Source organism: Staurois parvus, unplaced genomic scaffold, assembly GCF_062004578.1.
Source record: "Staurois parvus isolate SC_StPar_1 unplaced genomic scaffold, SC_StPar_1.0 ptg000392l, whole genome shotgun sequence".
In the NCBI taxonomy this organism is placed as follows: Eukaryota; Metazoa; Chordata; class Amphibia; order Anura; family Ranidae; genus Staurois; species Staurois parvus.
This window is the reverse complement of record NW_028318188.1, coordinates 2,618,386-2,632,370: the sequence shown is the minus strand read 5'-3', so window position 1 is coordinate 2,632,370 and position 13,985 is coordinate 2,618,386. Positions and strand designations below refer to the sequence as shown.

At 38.2% G+C, this 13,985-nt stretch overlaps 1 protein-coding gene across 2 annotated transcripts in view; it reads right to left on the bottom strand.

The window, feature by feature from the left end:
- MMP17 (matrix metallopeptidase 17) overlaps positions 1–13,985 on the bottom strand; it is a 199,571-nt gene that overhangs the window by 26,243 nt on the left and 159,343 nt on the right. The window contains exons 4-7 of one of the 2 annotated variants that reach the window (XM_089686138.1): positions 10,447–10,730; positions 8,690–8,866; positions 3,796–3,937; positions 714–796 (exon numbers count right to left, since the gene is read on the bottom strand). In XM_089686138.1, coding sequence (XP_089542264.1) covers positions 714–796; positions 3,796–3,937; positions 8,690–8,866; positions 10,447–10,730 — 686 coding nt within the window. The remainder of the gene's footprint in view (positions 1–713; positions 797–3,795; positions 3,938–8,689; positions 8,867–10,446; positions 10,731–13,985) is intronic. The other variant, XM_089686139.1, reaches the window with a different exon arrangement.

Here is a 13,985-nt window from a genome sequence, read left to right as displayed (position 1 = left end):
TACACATCTTTTGAATTTATTTAATCATGGACCACATAAACTGCAAACGTAGTGATAGACATAACTATTACTACATCTGCATTTGTTTCCTTCACTCCCTGCATATGTAAATATGAGGACATTTCTGGTTTATTACGCCCACTATGTTTGCTACCCCTATGATCCTGAAACTCCTGGAAATTAAACAGTCAAGGTTGTAGCTAAACTTTTTTGTTGCTCAATGCAAAATATGAACAGGATCTGTAAAGCCATCTCCCCATCTTATTATTAATAACTGATACACACAATGCGTTACTCTGCATAACAGACATCTTGTGAACTGATATGCATGACATGATGGTGTTCCCAAGGGGCTAGCCTCAGGTATGCTTCATAGGGCTCAGGGCTCAGCCTGCATGGTCCTTTGACTGTTCTTTCTACCAATCTAGACCTGTCACTGTCTGACCAATGTTCAGTAAAAGTGCTCAAAAAAACAGTAAACGATTATCTTACTAGGAAAAGGGCAATACCAACAACCAAAAATTTCTGAATATGTTACAAAATCAGTAAAAGCTGAAAACTGTTTACAGAAGAAATGCCATTTCTAGGGCACCCAGCTGAAAGAGAAAAGAAAACACAGCTAAAGGTGTACACATCCAAGGAGAGCTGATACTTCTACTTCTGTAGAAAAGAGTAAATATATCTGTGATTACTGTAGAAAGAACATAGCCTACCTTTAAAAAAGAATGCTTCTCCTCGAATCTGTGCCACTGCATCAAAATGAGTGTTACATCTGTCAGGCTCATCCTTTCTTGGTCTAATAAATAGCAACAATGAAAAAACAGATAACTAAAATATGTGACTGTCAATATTTTCTGACAACCAAGGAACATTTGCTTCACATTCTTGGAGTATTTGCACTGTGACAGCTAAGTATATGAGTTCAGTCATACATGGAAGAAAAAGCCAATCTCAGGGCCGCACAATGCAAGTACTTATTTTCAGTTGAAACTATTGTGCAGTGCTGCATTTATTATCTCATTTGAGTCACCGGGAGGGCAGATAAGCTCAGGAGACAGAACCATCATCCGTGCAATGATTCACTTGAAGCATGAAAATGTTTGGAAAATTGATGAGAAGTGTGAATTGTGTTTGAGATACGCAAACATAATCTGAACTGTCTTGCCTGACATCTTCAATGTGAATCTTTACTTGTTATCTAATCTTATTATAGTTGTAACCAGTGTGTCCAGCTTTGCCTTTTCTATTTACTTTGAGTCTGGCCATGTTTTTCCTAGTGAAACAACAGATCTGAACATCAGATAAGATACAGTAATTATGTAGAGTAGGGATCAAAACAAAGGACAGGTGGTAAAGGTCCTTTTAGATTGGTCAGAAGGATATTCCAGAAATTTGTAAGGTCTGCATGATAAACATCATATTCATTTTCTACCCAAAATAAGGAATGATCAGTTATTGTGCATGTGTGAAAAATTGTAATTAGGAGGAAAAGTCATGGTAACTATCATCATAGTTATGAGAATCGGTATACTTTAGAAAGAAAAAAAATAATTTTCTGCAAGCATTACCCAAAAGATCTGTAATTAATCAATTTGTATAACTGCGTGTCACATAGAGGAATTCACCTTAGGGCACTAGTAAGGATTACATGTTGCTCATAATAATTCCAAATTAAATATGTTACTTAATTTAGAAAAATGGCAATTTAAATTCAAACTACTGTACTTTATAATAACCTCAGTCCAAAAACTTTCTGATTCATCAAATTCTACATTTTTAAAATACTGTTAAAAAAAGGGGAAAGAGGGTATTACTTTGAGAACTGTTCTAAAAAAACAATATATGTATGAAATGGAACAAAGGGGTGATATTTTGGTTTTATACCAGATGTTCTCCAACATTTCAGACAAACTACTCCACAGACTGCCTCGGGAAGCAGATTTGGGCTTGCTAATATCAGCAAGGAGGACTGGAATTTATGGACCACTAGCACACACAGGTGAATACTGAAGGTGACTCTTGTAGAGGATAACTTTAAGGTCCTTTCTTATTGGTACTTATTACCTGCAAACATTTTGACACCTCTCTGACCTATTTCAGCAGTTAGACACATGGAAGTGATGTTCCATACTAAATTCAAGAGCTTCTGAACCAGAATATATACTTTGATATATTCTGTAACCAACATTAATATTCCCAAAACTGCCTGCACCGCCTTACTAAATAAACCTATTGCCGATATTTATAACTACACGCTACTTCCCTTCTGTGGTCTGTGAACAAAATGACTGGAGTGTTTGTTTTAGTTGGTGCTCTGAGCAATAAGCGACAAGCATAGGCAGACAGCTAACACATACAATTATTGTAGAGAAGAATTATAAAGTCTGAAATTTTTTTCTTGTTATATACACATTAAAGGTAGCCACATTCAACCAAAAAAATCTGCATTATTAAAGAAATTGTGCATTCCTGAAATAAATGTAGGCATTAGAAAATGTATATAGGCTAAGGGGTTGATTTACTAAAGGCAAATAGGCTGTGCACTGCAAGTGCACTGAAAGTGCAGTTGCTCTAGATCTGAGGGGAACATGCAAGGAAAATACAAAAAGATAATTTTGCTTGCACATGATTGGATGAAAGAAATCAGCAGAGCTTCGCCTCATTTCAGAGCTTCCCCTCGGATCTAAAGCAACTGCATTTGCAGTGCACAGTATATTTACCTTTAGTAACTCAACCCCTGTATGTTTATGTATAATATGATTTCTTTTTTTATTCCTTTTTTCCATTGCCTAATGATTTCCATAACCACTGTTTCATCCTGTACCATCAGCATTTAAAGCAGGGGTGTCAAACTGGTGGCCCTCCAGCTGTTGCAAAACTACAAGTCCCATCATGCCTTTGGGAGTCGTGCTTGTAACTGTCAGTCTTGCAATGCCTCATGGGACTTGTAGTTTGGCAACTGCTGGAGGGCCACCAGTTTGACACCCATAATTTAAAGTAAACATTTCCTAAAAGAATTATGGTGCCCACATCTGCTTCTAAAAATACTAGTTACCTGGCTGTTATGGTAACCCTCTAGCTTCAATAGTTTGAGTCACTGACCTGGAATAAGTATGCATATCAGGAAAGTGGAAGAGACGTCAGGCACCTTTATCTACATACTTCTTCTGCATCAACGACTTAAACGTTTAAAACAGGTGGATTGGGCAACAATAATTCACAGAAAAGAAGGTCATCAATGGTAGCCATCATGTTTCTCCAGGAAAGATACCCATAAACAATTTGTAGTAATAACTATAAAGCCCTACTGCTAACTCGGATAATGGGAACCAGGAACATGACTTCTAAAGGGTCCTAACCCTTTAAGTTTTTCTTACGCAGGTCTATCGTAGTACATTAATGAATGAAGAGGGCAAGCATTTTTGGTAACACAAATTGAAACTCTATGCTTATCACTTGCAGTTCTGAAAATCTGACTAAATTTGGACATAAGGCACCACTTTTATAATCTCTAACCATTTTTGAATCATTGGACATCATTTATTTAGGTAAAATGAAGGAAAAGTGAAATGTGAACTATGGGCAGTAACCTATAACATAGAAAACTCCAGCAGTTTAGTGTAGTTAAAAGAAATCAGCGATTTAGGGTAGTGTAATGATTTTTGGTTAGCTGCTGTGTGTTGCTGTATTCCACACATCACTCTTTGTCTCTTGACCGTGAGAGACATTTTGAAAACACTATATACATTTATAACATATACCCTGCCATAAAATGTGTAACAAGTGACTTCTTACTGGATGGTAGAACGGTTCTCCGGCAGATCAGGTAGAAATGGATGATCTTCAGCTCCAGATACCTCTGGCCTTGCTGTGGGGGAGACAGATTCACGGACTCCTGGGGTGAGAGAGGGTGAAGGATTAGAGGCCATGTGGGACACTGGAACAGAAAATAAGACAGCGTCTTCCTCAAAAACTAATTTCACAAACACTGCACCCAGACATAAAATGAAAAGCGAATAATTTCACACTATAATTGGATTCTCTAGAACAAGGTTTTCCAGCTAAGCAGCTGACCCTACAAGACGCTCCTGACTTTGATGTCAGAAACAAGGATCAAAGGAAATGGTGTATTTGTTTGCTTACAGGCATTTTTTAGATGCTGTATCTATTATAACGAGTCTTCCAAACATAAAGTGAAGGGGCATAACATCATAAATTACACATTGGTTTATATTTTTAACAATCATGTATAAATATGTACACATCTTAGAAGCCTCTCAAACCCAAAAATAGGCTCAATTCAAAATGATTTAACACCAACCTAAAGCCTAGTACACACGATCAGAAAATCCTATGAAAAATACGATACCAGTTCGTACGATTTTCGTTTAAGCAGTACAGTTTTCGTCCAAAAATACAATACAAATACATTACATCATTTTTGCATTTTTATTCTGTCGTATGAGAATTTTCATATTGATTTTTTACTTTCGATATGAGACTAGCATGCAAGAAGAAAAAAAAAGACGATCATTTGTCTGATATTTTCATTGTGTGTACAAGGCTTAAAGCACTGTATCTACAACCATATGACTGTCATTTTCAAATTTAACTCAACTGACAATAACTGTCACTTTTATGAAAATAAGGATACTTATCCTGGAGTGTTAGCTTTGTAAATTGAGCTTAATGTGTGAAATGAAAGGGAGCAATATGTTCCGATACCAAACTTTTTTTCAGTAACTCTAGATTAAATACCACTTTTAAATTAAAACAAAACTGATCTAAGGCCTCGTTCACCCCACGTGCAGAGATGTGCACATTTTCTGCAAGGCCACAAAAAAAAAAACAATCATTTTCTTAGTGCCCTGTTCACACCACTACAACCACTGGTATCACGTGTGGATTTTTTCTGCACAGCAATCTGTAATGTGTGCATGAAGACTGATGTAAACGCGTGTCTTTGCAAGTGAAATCTGTGCGTCAGTTTTCATCAGTTTTTCGGCATGTACGGTGTGAATGGTTTCCCAAAAGTTACAGTGAAAACATGCTATGAATAATAACCATCACAGTTGCTTGTCCTTTGAACCAACTGGCAGCACTCCCTCTGTTGCTAAAACTCTCCCACGGTGAGCTGCAGCATCTGGGAGGGGGAACAAGTGAGACACAAATAATGGAGCATTTGGCTCAGTCAGGGAAGGTGAAGAAAGATTTTTTTTTTTAACTTTTATGAGGCTTGTGCATCACAGTGCAACCAGATCTGGTATTTGTTAAGACTGTCATAACGAAGCCTTTAGTTGTAGTTTAATCACGCTGCACCAATCCAGTGCATACAGCTTTTCATTTAACTGCAGAGGGGGCTTTAGTTGGAAGTAGTATGGTACTTGGTTTCAAGGGGACTTTATGCATATGGTTTGGTCGTGCGTTAAAGTCAGACCGTTTTGGTCTGAGATTACTGCATTTGTTTCAGTTAATTTTGATCTCTCCAATGTCTTTAGTCCTAAGTGGTGTCTTCTCGGTGTATTTGATGATATTGAACTGACTGCTAAAGCTAAAAGATTTTTACGAATATTGCTCTATTATGCCAGGAAGACCATTGCATTATACTGGATACGTTCTGACGCCCTGCACACTGGATTGTGGAAACATTTAACTACTTGCCCTCCAGAGAATTAACCCCCCTTCCTGACCAGGCCATTTTATGCGTTACGGTGCTGGTACTTTAACTGACAATTGCGCGGTCATGCAATGCTGCACCCAAATGAAATTTACGTCTTTTTTTCCCCACGAATAGAGTTTTCTTTTGGTGGTATTTGATCGCTTGTACGGTTTTTATTTTTTTGCGCTATACAAAAAAAAAGACTGAAAATTTTGAGAAAAAAAATATATTTTTGACTATTTGCTATTAAACATGTACAGTAAAAAAAGTAAAAAAATCTAATTTCCTCATAAATTTAGGCCAAAATGTATTCTACTACATGTCTTTGCTAAAAAAATCCCAATACGTGTAAATTAATTGGTTTACGTGAAAGTTATAGCGCTTACAAATGGCGGTATATATATATATATGTACTAGGCTTTTTAAATTTTTATTAGTAATGGCGGGGAGCAGCGACTTATAGCGGGACTGTGGTGGGCATTCTGATATGGGGGGGAGCTGACTTGGTGTCTCTGACATCCCCAGTGACACCGATACAGTGATCAGTGCTAATAAAAAGCTGTACTAATGGCACTGGGCATGAAGGGGTAAACATCTGGGGCAATCAAAGGGTTAACTGCGTGCTGTTTTACATCATGTTCTGTATAAAAAAGAAATGTATAGTGAGCGCTACGCAAAGAAAAGAGAGAAACAAGGTAGCTGCTAGAACACCAAAAAAGGCAACCAAAGAAACCTTCTAAAAGTATATATAAGTCAAGACAGATAGGTGCAGCGCTGAGTCATATTGTGCAACTTATTAAATATATATATATATATATATATATATATATATATATATATACCACTGTATATTCACATCCTTAATAATACATCAGGTGCACTAAATGATGTCACTATATGGTGATTTAGTAAGATAATTGTCCAAAAGAGGTGTAAACGTGTGGATCCCAAAGGATCGCAATTCTTAGTGTATGGATATCCGATCTGGGAGTGACAGATGATGTGTTCCAAGTGAATAAAAATGCGCACTCACCAGAAGTGCGTTTTTTACACGCAATATGAAAAATCCTGTGTCATCAGGCAATTAATGGGTCATCTGTTCCCAGGACAGGTCACAATCCATATCACCATCTGGTCTCATCTGCATTAAGGTTTTGGAATCCCTCGGTATGTGTCACCATCTGGGGTCACCTTTCTCTGGGTCACCATTTGCATAATGCTAGCTGGACTTTGTTCACTTCCCTCAAAAGAAAATTCCTGCCATCATCGGCATCCATTAAAGTGTTACTAAACCCACGACAGTAAAATCAGTCTGTATATGCAGTAAAGCATGCTTGTTATACTCACTGTGGAACTCAAGGGGTTAATCCTCTGCATTGTGTAAAAAGGCTGTTAGATCCTGTCATCTATGATCCTTCCTTTCTTTTACTGTCCCCAATCCATCTGCCATAGTATAGAGCAGCAGTGACAAGTTGCAAAATGCTCTATTTGGTGTATATTGCTGGAGTTTTCTTTTTTGGGATGGTGCATAGGGCAAATCAGCGCTGCGCAGACAGATAGTCAGAGGTCATGCAACCTCATAGGACACAATAATATAAGGAGAGAAAGTGAACGCTAGAAAAAAGCTGCTGTACACCGAAAGGTACCAATAAACCTCCAGCAACTAATATAACACAAAAGGTGCAGCGCTTAAACTCAAATGATGTCAAAATATGTACTGGAAGATAAATATGAACATAAAACTATTGAGTGAATGATATCAAATACGTAAACAACAGTAATAAATAGGCATAAATAGGTGACTGGTAAGTGCCGGAATAAAGTGCCAAAGTCTATATAATGAATAGTGATACACTCACCAGATGCATAATTCCAATATGCATTAAGAAGACTAATCACATCTCAAGGTCTCAAATGGAATCCTCTTAAGGACTTGTCTAGCATCTCTGGGCTTCCCTCTGGGCACCTCTGTCCATCTGGGGTTCCCTTTGGATCATCCGATAAAGCACCTCTCAGTTACCTTCCCTTGTAGCTCTGTGGGTGGTGGACTCAACACGAGTCCCAAGAAAGGATGCCAAGATAGTGTAGTACCGTTTCAAAGGATTTATTGATCCAAAAAATAAGACATAATAAAACAAAACAACTGACCATGAGAAGTATAAAAGATGGCCGCCGGCCCGTAAGGGACTCGGCAGCGTGACGTCTGGAATTCGCAGCTCTTACTTTGACGCGTTTCATGCTAAATGCACGTAGTCATAGGGAGTGGGAAGGTAACTGAGAGGTGCTTTATCGGATGATCCAAAGGGAACCCCAGATGGACAGAGGTGCCCAGAGGGAAGCCCAGAGATGCTAGACAAGTCCTTAAGAGGATTCCATTTGAGACCTTGAGATGTGATTAGTCTTCTTAATGCATATTGGAATTATGCATCTGGTGAGTGTATAATTCGAATATTTAATCACCAGAAGACACATGAAGGATCACTATTCATTATATAGACTTTGGCACTTTATTCCGGCACTTACCAGTCACCTATTTATGCCTATTTATTACTGTTGTTTATGTATTTGATATCATTCACTCAATAGTTTTATGTTCATACTTATCTTCCAGTACATCATTTGAGTTTAAGCGCTGCACCTTTTGTGTTATATTAACCTCATAGGACAGTCAGAAGAGAATGAAAACTCCTGCTAGAAGATTAACCAATGCTCGGCCGGACACTGATAGAAGCCACAAGACTGCTATGTACTACTGCTGATGATAAAAGGTAATTAGCAGTTCTAATTATTAAATAATTGAATTTCCATGTTCTGTGTACTGTGATGGACCAGATATAGCGAATGCAGGGCCCTGGGTTTAGTAACACTTTAAATGAAATGATCTTGTAAAGGGGTTGTTGCATACCCATAAAGTTCCTTTGTTTAGATGGTTTTTTGCTCTTGTGTTGTATGTTTGTTGCTACTGATAATAAATCTGTTATTAGAGCACTTTACCATTGCAAACAAAATATTTATTAAATATTAACTTACCATAGAGTTGCCATATTCTAACTTTGTCATCATAAGGTAGATTATACTTCAGAGGGTCACCCACTGGTCCTTGATAATAAGGTCTCATTATTGATTCCATATCAGAAATATGTGTAAGACCAATTGCATGGCCAAACTCGTGCACTGCTACAGCAAACAGGTCCATGCCATTAACATCTGGAAAGAGAGAGAAAACAGGCTCTCTGAGGATTCAGTTGACTATTCTGACTGAAGATCCTGAATTAACACTTATTACTTAACATTTTTAACTGCTTCTAAAACAACTTACATATATATGCTGCCTACAGTGAAACCTGCATGTCCAGATACATATCTAAAGATATGAAATACATATATATCAACCTTTCCTTTAGTATCCACACTGTTGCATTCTGAGTCTTCCAATAATCACTGAAGACACTTTTCACATTGAAAACTGTGGCCCTCCAATGGATATCAATGGATATATACAGATCCTCTCGGCCTCAATTTGTGGGAACAAAATGAGTAATCAAATGCTGTCTTTATATCAGCTAACGTATGAGGCAACAGGCTGTCCCTTATACCTGTGACACGTGTACTCTGTAACCATAGCTCCAGACCCTAGAGACCCATTTAGGCATTTATCAAGCAGAAAACTGATGTAAAAAAAAACATGACAGACCGTCATGTTTCTTCCTACTGATACCACGGATGGGCACTATTGCTCCCACTGATACCAATGATGGTTCACGATTCTTCCGACTGATCCCAAGGATGGGCACTATTGCTCCCACTGATACCAATGATGCAGCACTATTCCTTCACCTGATACCAACGATGGGGCCCTGTTCTTCCTACTTATACCAAGGATGGGCACTATTGCTCGCACTAATACCAATGATAGGGCACTATTCCTTCACCTGATACCAATGATGGGATCCTGTTCTTCCTTCAGATACCAAGGATGGGCACTATTGCTCCCATTGATACCAATGATGTGGCACTATTCCCTCACCTGATATCAATGATGGGGCACTGTTTTACCTACTGATACCAAGGATGGCATTATGGCTCCCACTGATACCAATGATAGGGCACTATTCCTTCCCCTGATACCAACAATCTTCTCCAGGGCATTTCTACTCACAGTGTCCACAGTCCAGCCCCTTCAAAGTCTAATGGACAGTAAACTGTCCCTTTGTTTAGAAAGTTCGGAGACCCCTACCTTAGACCACAAAAGCAGACACACCACCATGCCAGACTATGACATGGTAGAATCATTATATTGTTTAGAGATATGTACTGGAGACTCTAATATGTACTGTTGATATGAACCTTTGAATAGCCCACCACTTGTCCTTTTCTTAACTACAATACATGACAATGTGTTTTGTGGCCGTAAGATGAATACACATCAATTTATTTTGGTTACTCTGGGAATAGATGTTTTGTTACACGATGATGTCCACGCAGGCAGCATATGTATGCATGTACAGCAGACATCGATTGTGAACACTAATAGCTACTGGCCAGGTCTAATCATAATACTTTCATTTTACTTATGATACCGTTAGTTACAAGGCATCATGCTTTTTCTAGTAAATAAACTGGGATGATACCAACTACTTGGTACTACTATGACTTTACAGCCTTTGAATATGTATCATGAAGAATAATAAAATCTCTTTGTGAAATAGCTTTCTACCTGGTAGACACATGTGGACCTGCAGCAGAAAACTCTGTACTAAATTGTATATTTTCTTACCCTGACATACCTGATGATCGGAATGTCCAAAACTCTTCATCATCAAAATGGGTATCACCAGAAGTGTGATGATCACCAGGAAAAAAAGCATGAGCCACTGTACCACCCGGTCCATCAAATGGATAGCCATCGTTGTGATCTGCCCTGGAGAAGTCAATTTGAATATCTGCATTGTTCCCAGCCACTTCATGGAAGTTCAGTGGGGTGATGTCGCTCCATACCTTCAAGGCATAGTACATAAGAGCTCTCACGGTATCATGACCCAGTGATGATTCTTTAGGGAATGTTCTAACCCTAAGGAATATTAATGCAAACACAATGTTATATTCACTGCAATAGCTGCCTTTTAAATGCACAATCATATAACTAGTTATAGTTAGATTCAGATCAGTCAGAGGTGCAGTTTACAGGCTGAGATCCCAAAATATGTGCATCAATTATGACATTTACTATACAATATATTGAGAGCCTATAGAACAGAATGTGTAGCTTCAATTTTAAAACAAGACCATCTGTTTAATATAGTGCAATTAAGACTCTCATTCTAACATTTTAGCATACTTGTGATCTGTGTATAGCATACCAGTTACATGACTAGCTAACATCTTGAGGTCACCAAAAAAAATTAAATTGGTGGATACCCTGGGTGGCATGCATAGGGCAAGGGGCCTAATAATATAACACGGTGGTTTAATACATAGTCTAAGGCTGCCCATACACTATACAATTTTCTTTAGAAAATTACTTTAGATTTACCAAAAATCATATAATATGAGGTCAAACCTAAACAACACTTTCAATTGTATCCAATTAGGCAGCCCCTTGCACTACACAGTTGAAGGTAAATCTAAAGAAAATTGGGCAGAAATTGGACAGAAAAATGTATAGTGTATGGCCAGCCTTAATGGTATTAGACTTCACCATTGGTTAACTGTGGTATGGCCAAGCCCTACTTGATTGGAGGTATTTTGCCAAGAATTTCTTCCCATCCTTATCGGTTTAACCACTTCTTGGTTATTTACCTCTTCTCTAGTTTGTGAATTCTGTCCATTTTGTATATGAGCTCCGTTAATGCTGGTATATGTTTGATGATGTAATAGACCTACCCTGTACATTGTAATGCCTTCCACGTAGACGTGCTTATTGCTATTTTGCAGAACTGTATATACATCATGTGGACATCATGATGTACCCATTTTACATGATTGTGTGTGCCACATCTGTTTTTTCTTTGCACTGTTTTATAAAGCTAATAAAAATACCTGTTAAAAAATGGTGGCTTCCCTTTTTGCATTTTTTTTTGCTGGTGAGAAACATCAATGTGAACTCAGTGAGGGGAGTATACAGCACAAGGTACATCCTGACAGAGAGATGAATTCATAAAAGTGCTGGTTCTTCCTTCACTGTCCAATGACAGGACGGGGGGTAGAGAGAGAGACCTGTAAGTTAAAGTGAAACTGCAGTAGAGAAAGGTCAGGGCCCAGCTGTGCTGGGTGGCAGAGCGGTGTAAATCTCAGAACTGGGTGGAAAGAAAGACTGCCTGGAGTTCAGCCTTAAGTTGCACTCAAGGCTGATTTTATGCAGAAACTTGAAAGTTTTGATTGAGTATTGCTCTGTTTATAACTTTAAATCAATTTCCACAATAAAGCACAACTGTTAGTAATGTATGTTCCACAAATGTGAACACCAATATGCTATAAACGTATTCAAAGGCCAAACTGTACATAATTTGATTGTTGTAAATAGTATTATTATTGAAAAGTGGGCAGCACAGTGGCTAAATGGTTAGCACTTCTGCCTGGCAGTACTAGGGGCGTTGGTTCGAATCCCAGCTACGGCACCACCTGCCTGGAGTTTGCATGTTCTCCCTGTGCCTGCGCGGGTTTCCTCCGGCTACTCCGGTTTCCTCCTACACTCCAAAGACATGCTGGTAGGTTAATTGGATCTTGTCTAAATTGGCCCTAGTATGTGTATGAATGAATGTAAGGGACCTTAGATTATACACCCCTTGAGGGTTAGGGACTGATGTGAATGTACAATATATATATGTGTAAAGCGCTGCGTAAATTGACGGCGCTATATAAGTAGCTGAAATAAAATAAAAGTGTAAAATATACACAAGTAAAAGGATTATAACCACAAACTGGCAATAACATGCACAGAAAATTACATTTATTTATTTATTTCAGGTACTTATATAGCGCCGTCAATTTACGCAGCACTTTACATATATATTGTACATTCACATCAGTCATGTATACCGATAACGGCTCTAGACCTTTGTTCTTAAGTTGCGTTCTGTGTCTTTTCATAGACACATAAGATATTATCACGTCTACGATGTCATCAACTGAACACATGTCCTTAGATACAGTATATATGTTGGTTTCCTAAATATGTCTATCAGTATTCTTCATATTGTAAATTCTGGCACGGGTTACCTGTTTGGACCTTTCGTCATCACTGTTATCCTGGATTTTCCACTAGTATCATGAAGGTTAATTTAAAACCATTCTGACATTTTCCTATACATACAGTATATTCAATATTTTTTGATAAACCACATACGCTATGCATAACAGCAGAAGTACTGAAAAAAGCACTACATTTTATTTGTGCATACATATAAATATGTTATTCAGATATTGAAAAATGTATTACAACCCCTGTTGCTATCTTTGATCTAAAATGTTTTTCTTCACTTTGCCCTTGATATTTTATTTTAAAGAATAATGAATAGCATGTACTGTGTGTGACATTTTAAACGTGTTAAACAGATTCTTATTTTGTATTTCCCTGCACCCTACGAAAAACATTACATAAAACATTAATTGCAGACTGCAAGGTGGCAGACATGCTCAAATGAGAATACATGGAAAACAGGGCCGGATCTATCCTGTCTAATGTGGGGGTGCAGTAAAAAATGTCAGAGGGACAAAGGATGGGAGGTCAGCGAGACAGTGTACAGGGGGTCAGCAGGACAGAGGACAAGGTTAGCAGTTTATAGGTCAGTGTACAGGGGTCAGCAGGGTGGAGGACAAGAGTGAGGCAGAGTTCAGGGATACACATACCGCAGCCATTATACCCACAAAATACTCTGACTTACTATATCACAAGTGAGAGTTTCACAGACACACATAAACCTCAGAACAAAGAGTCTATTATATATGCTTTTCTGTAAATAGAAAGCGATCTCTTTGTCTGTCTGAGCCTACCTTAACAAAGAATTTTATTAAAATCAGTTCAACTGTTGGGATAATGAACACTTTGATCAGGACTCTTAGATTGTAAGCCCCAAGGAGCAGGGCCCTCCTAACCCTCTTGTATTGAACTGTATTGTTGCTGCATTGTCTCCCGTTATATTGTAAAGCGCTGAGCAAACTGTTGGTGCTATATAAATCCTGTATAATAATAATAATGTAATGTACAACATAAGGTATAGAGTGCAGGGGTCAGGAGTAACATACAATCAGCATATAGAGTGCAGCAGTCGGGATGAGCCTGCCTGTTTAATTTAGTTCACATCCCCCTTAGAACAAGAATCCCCAT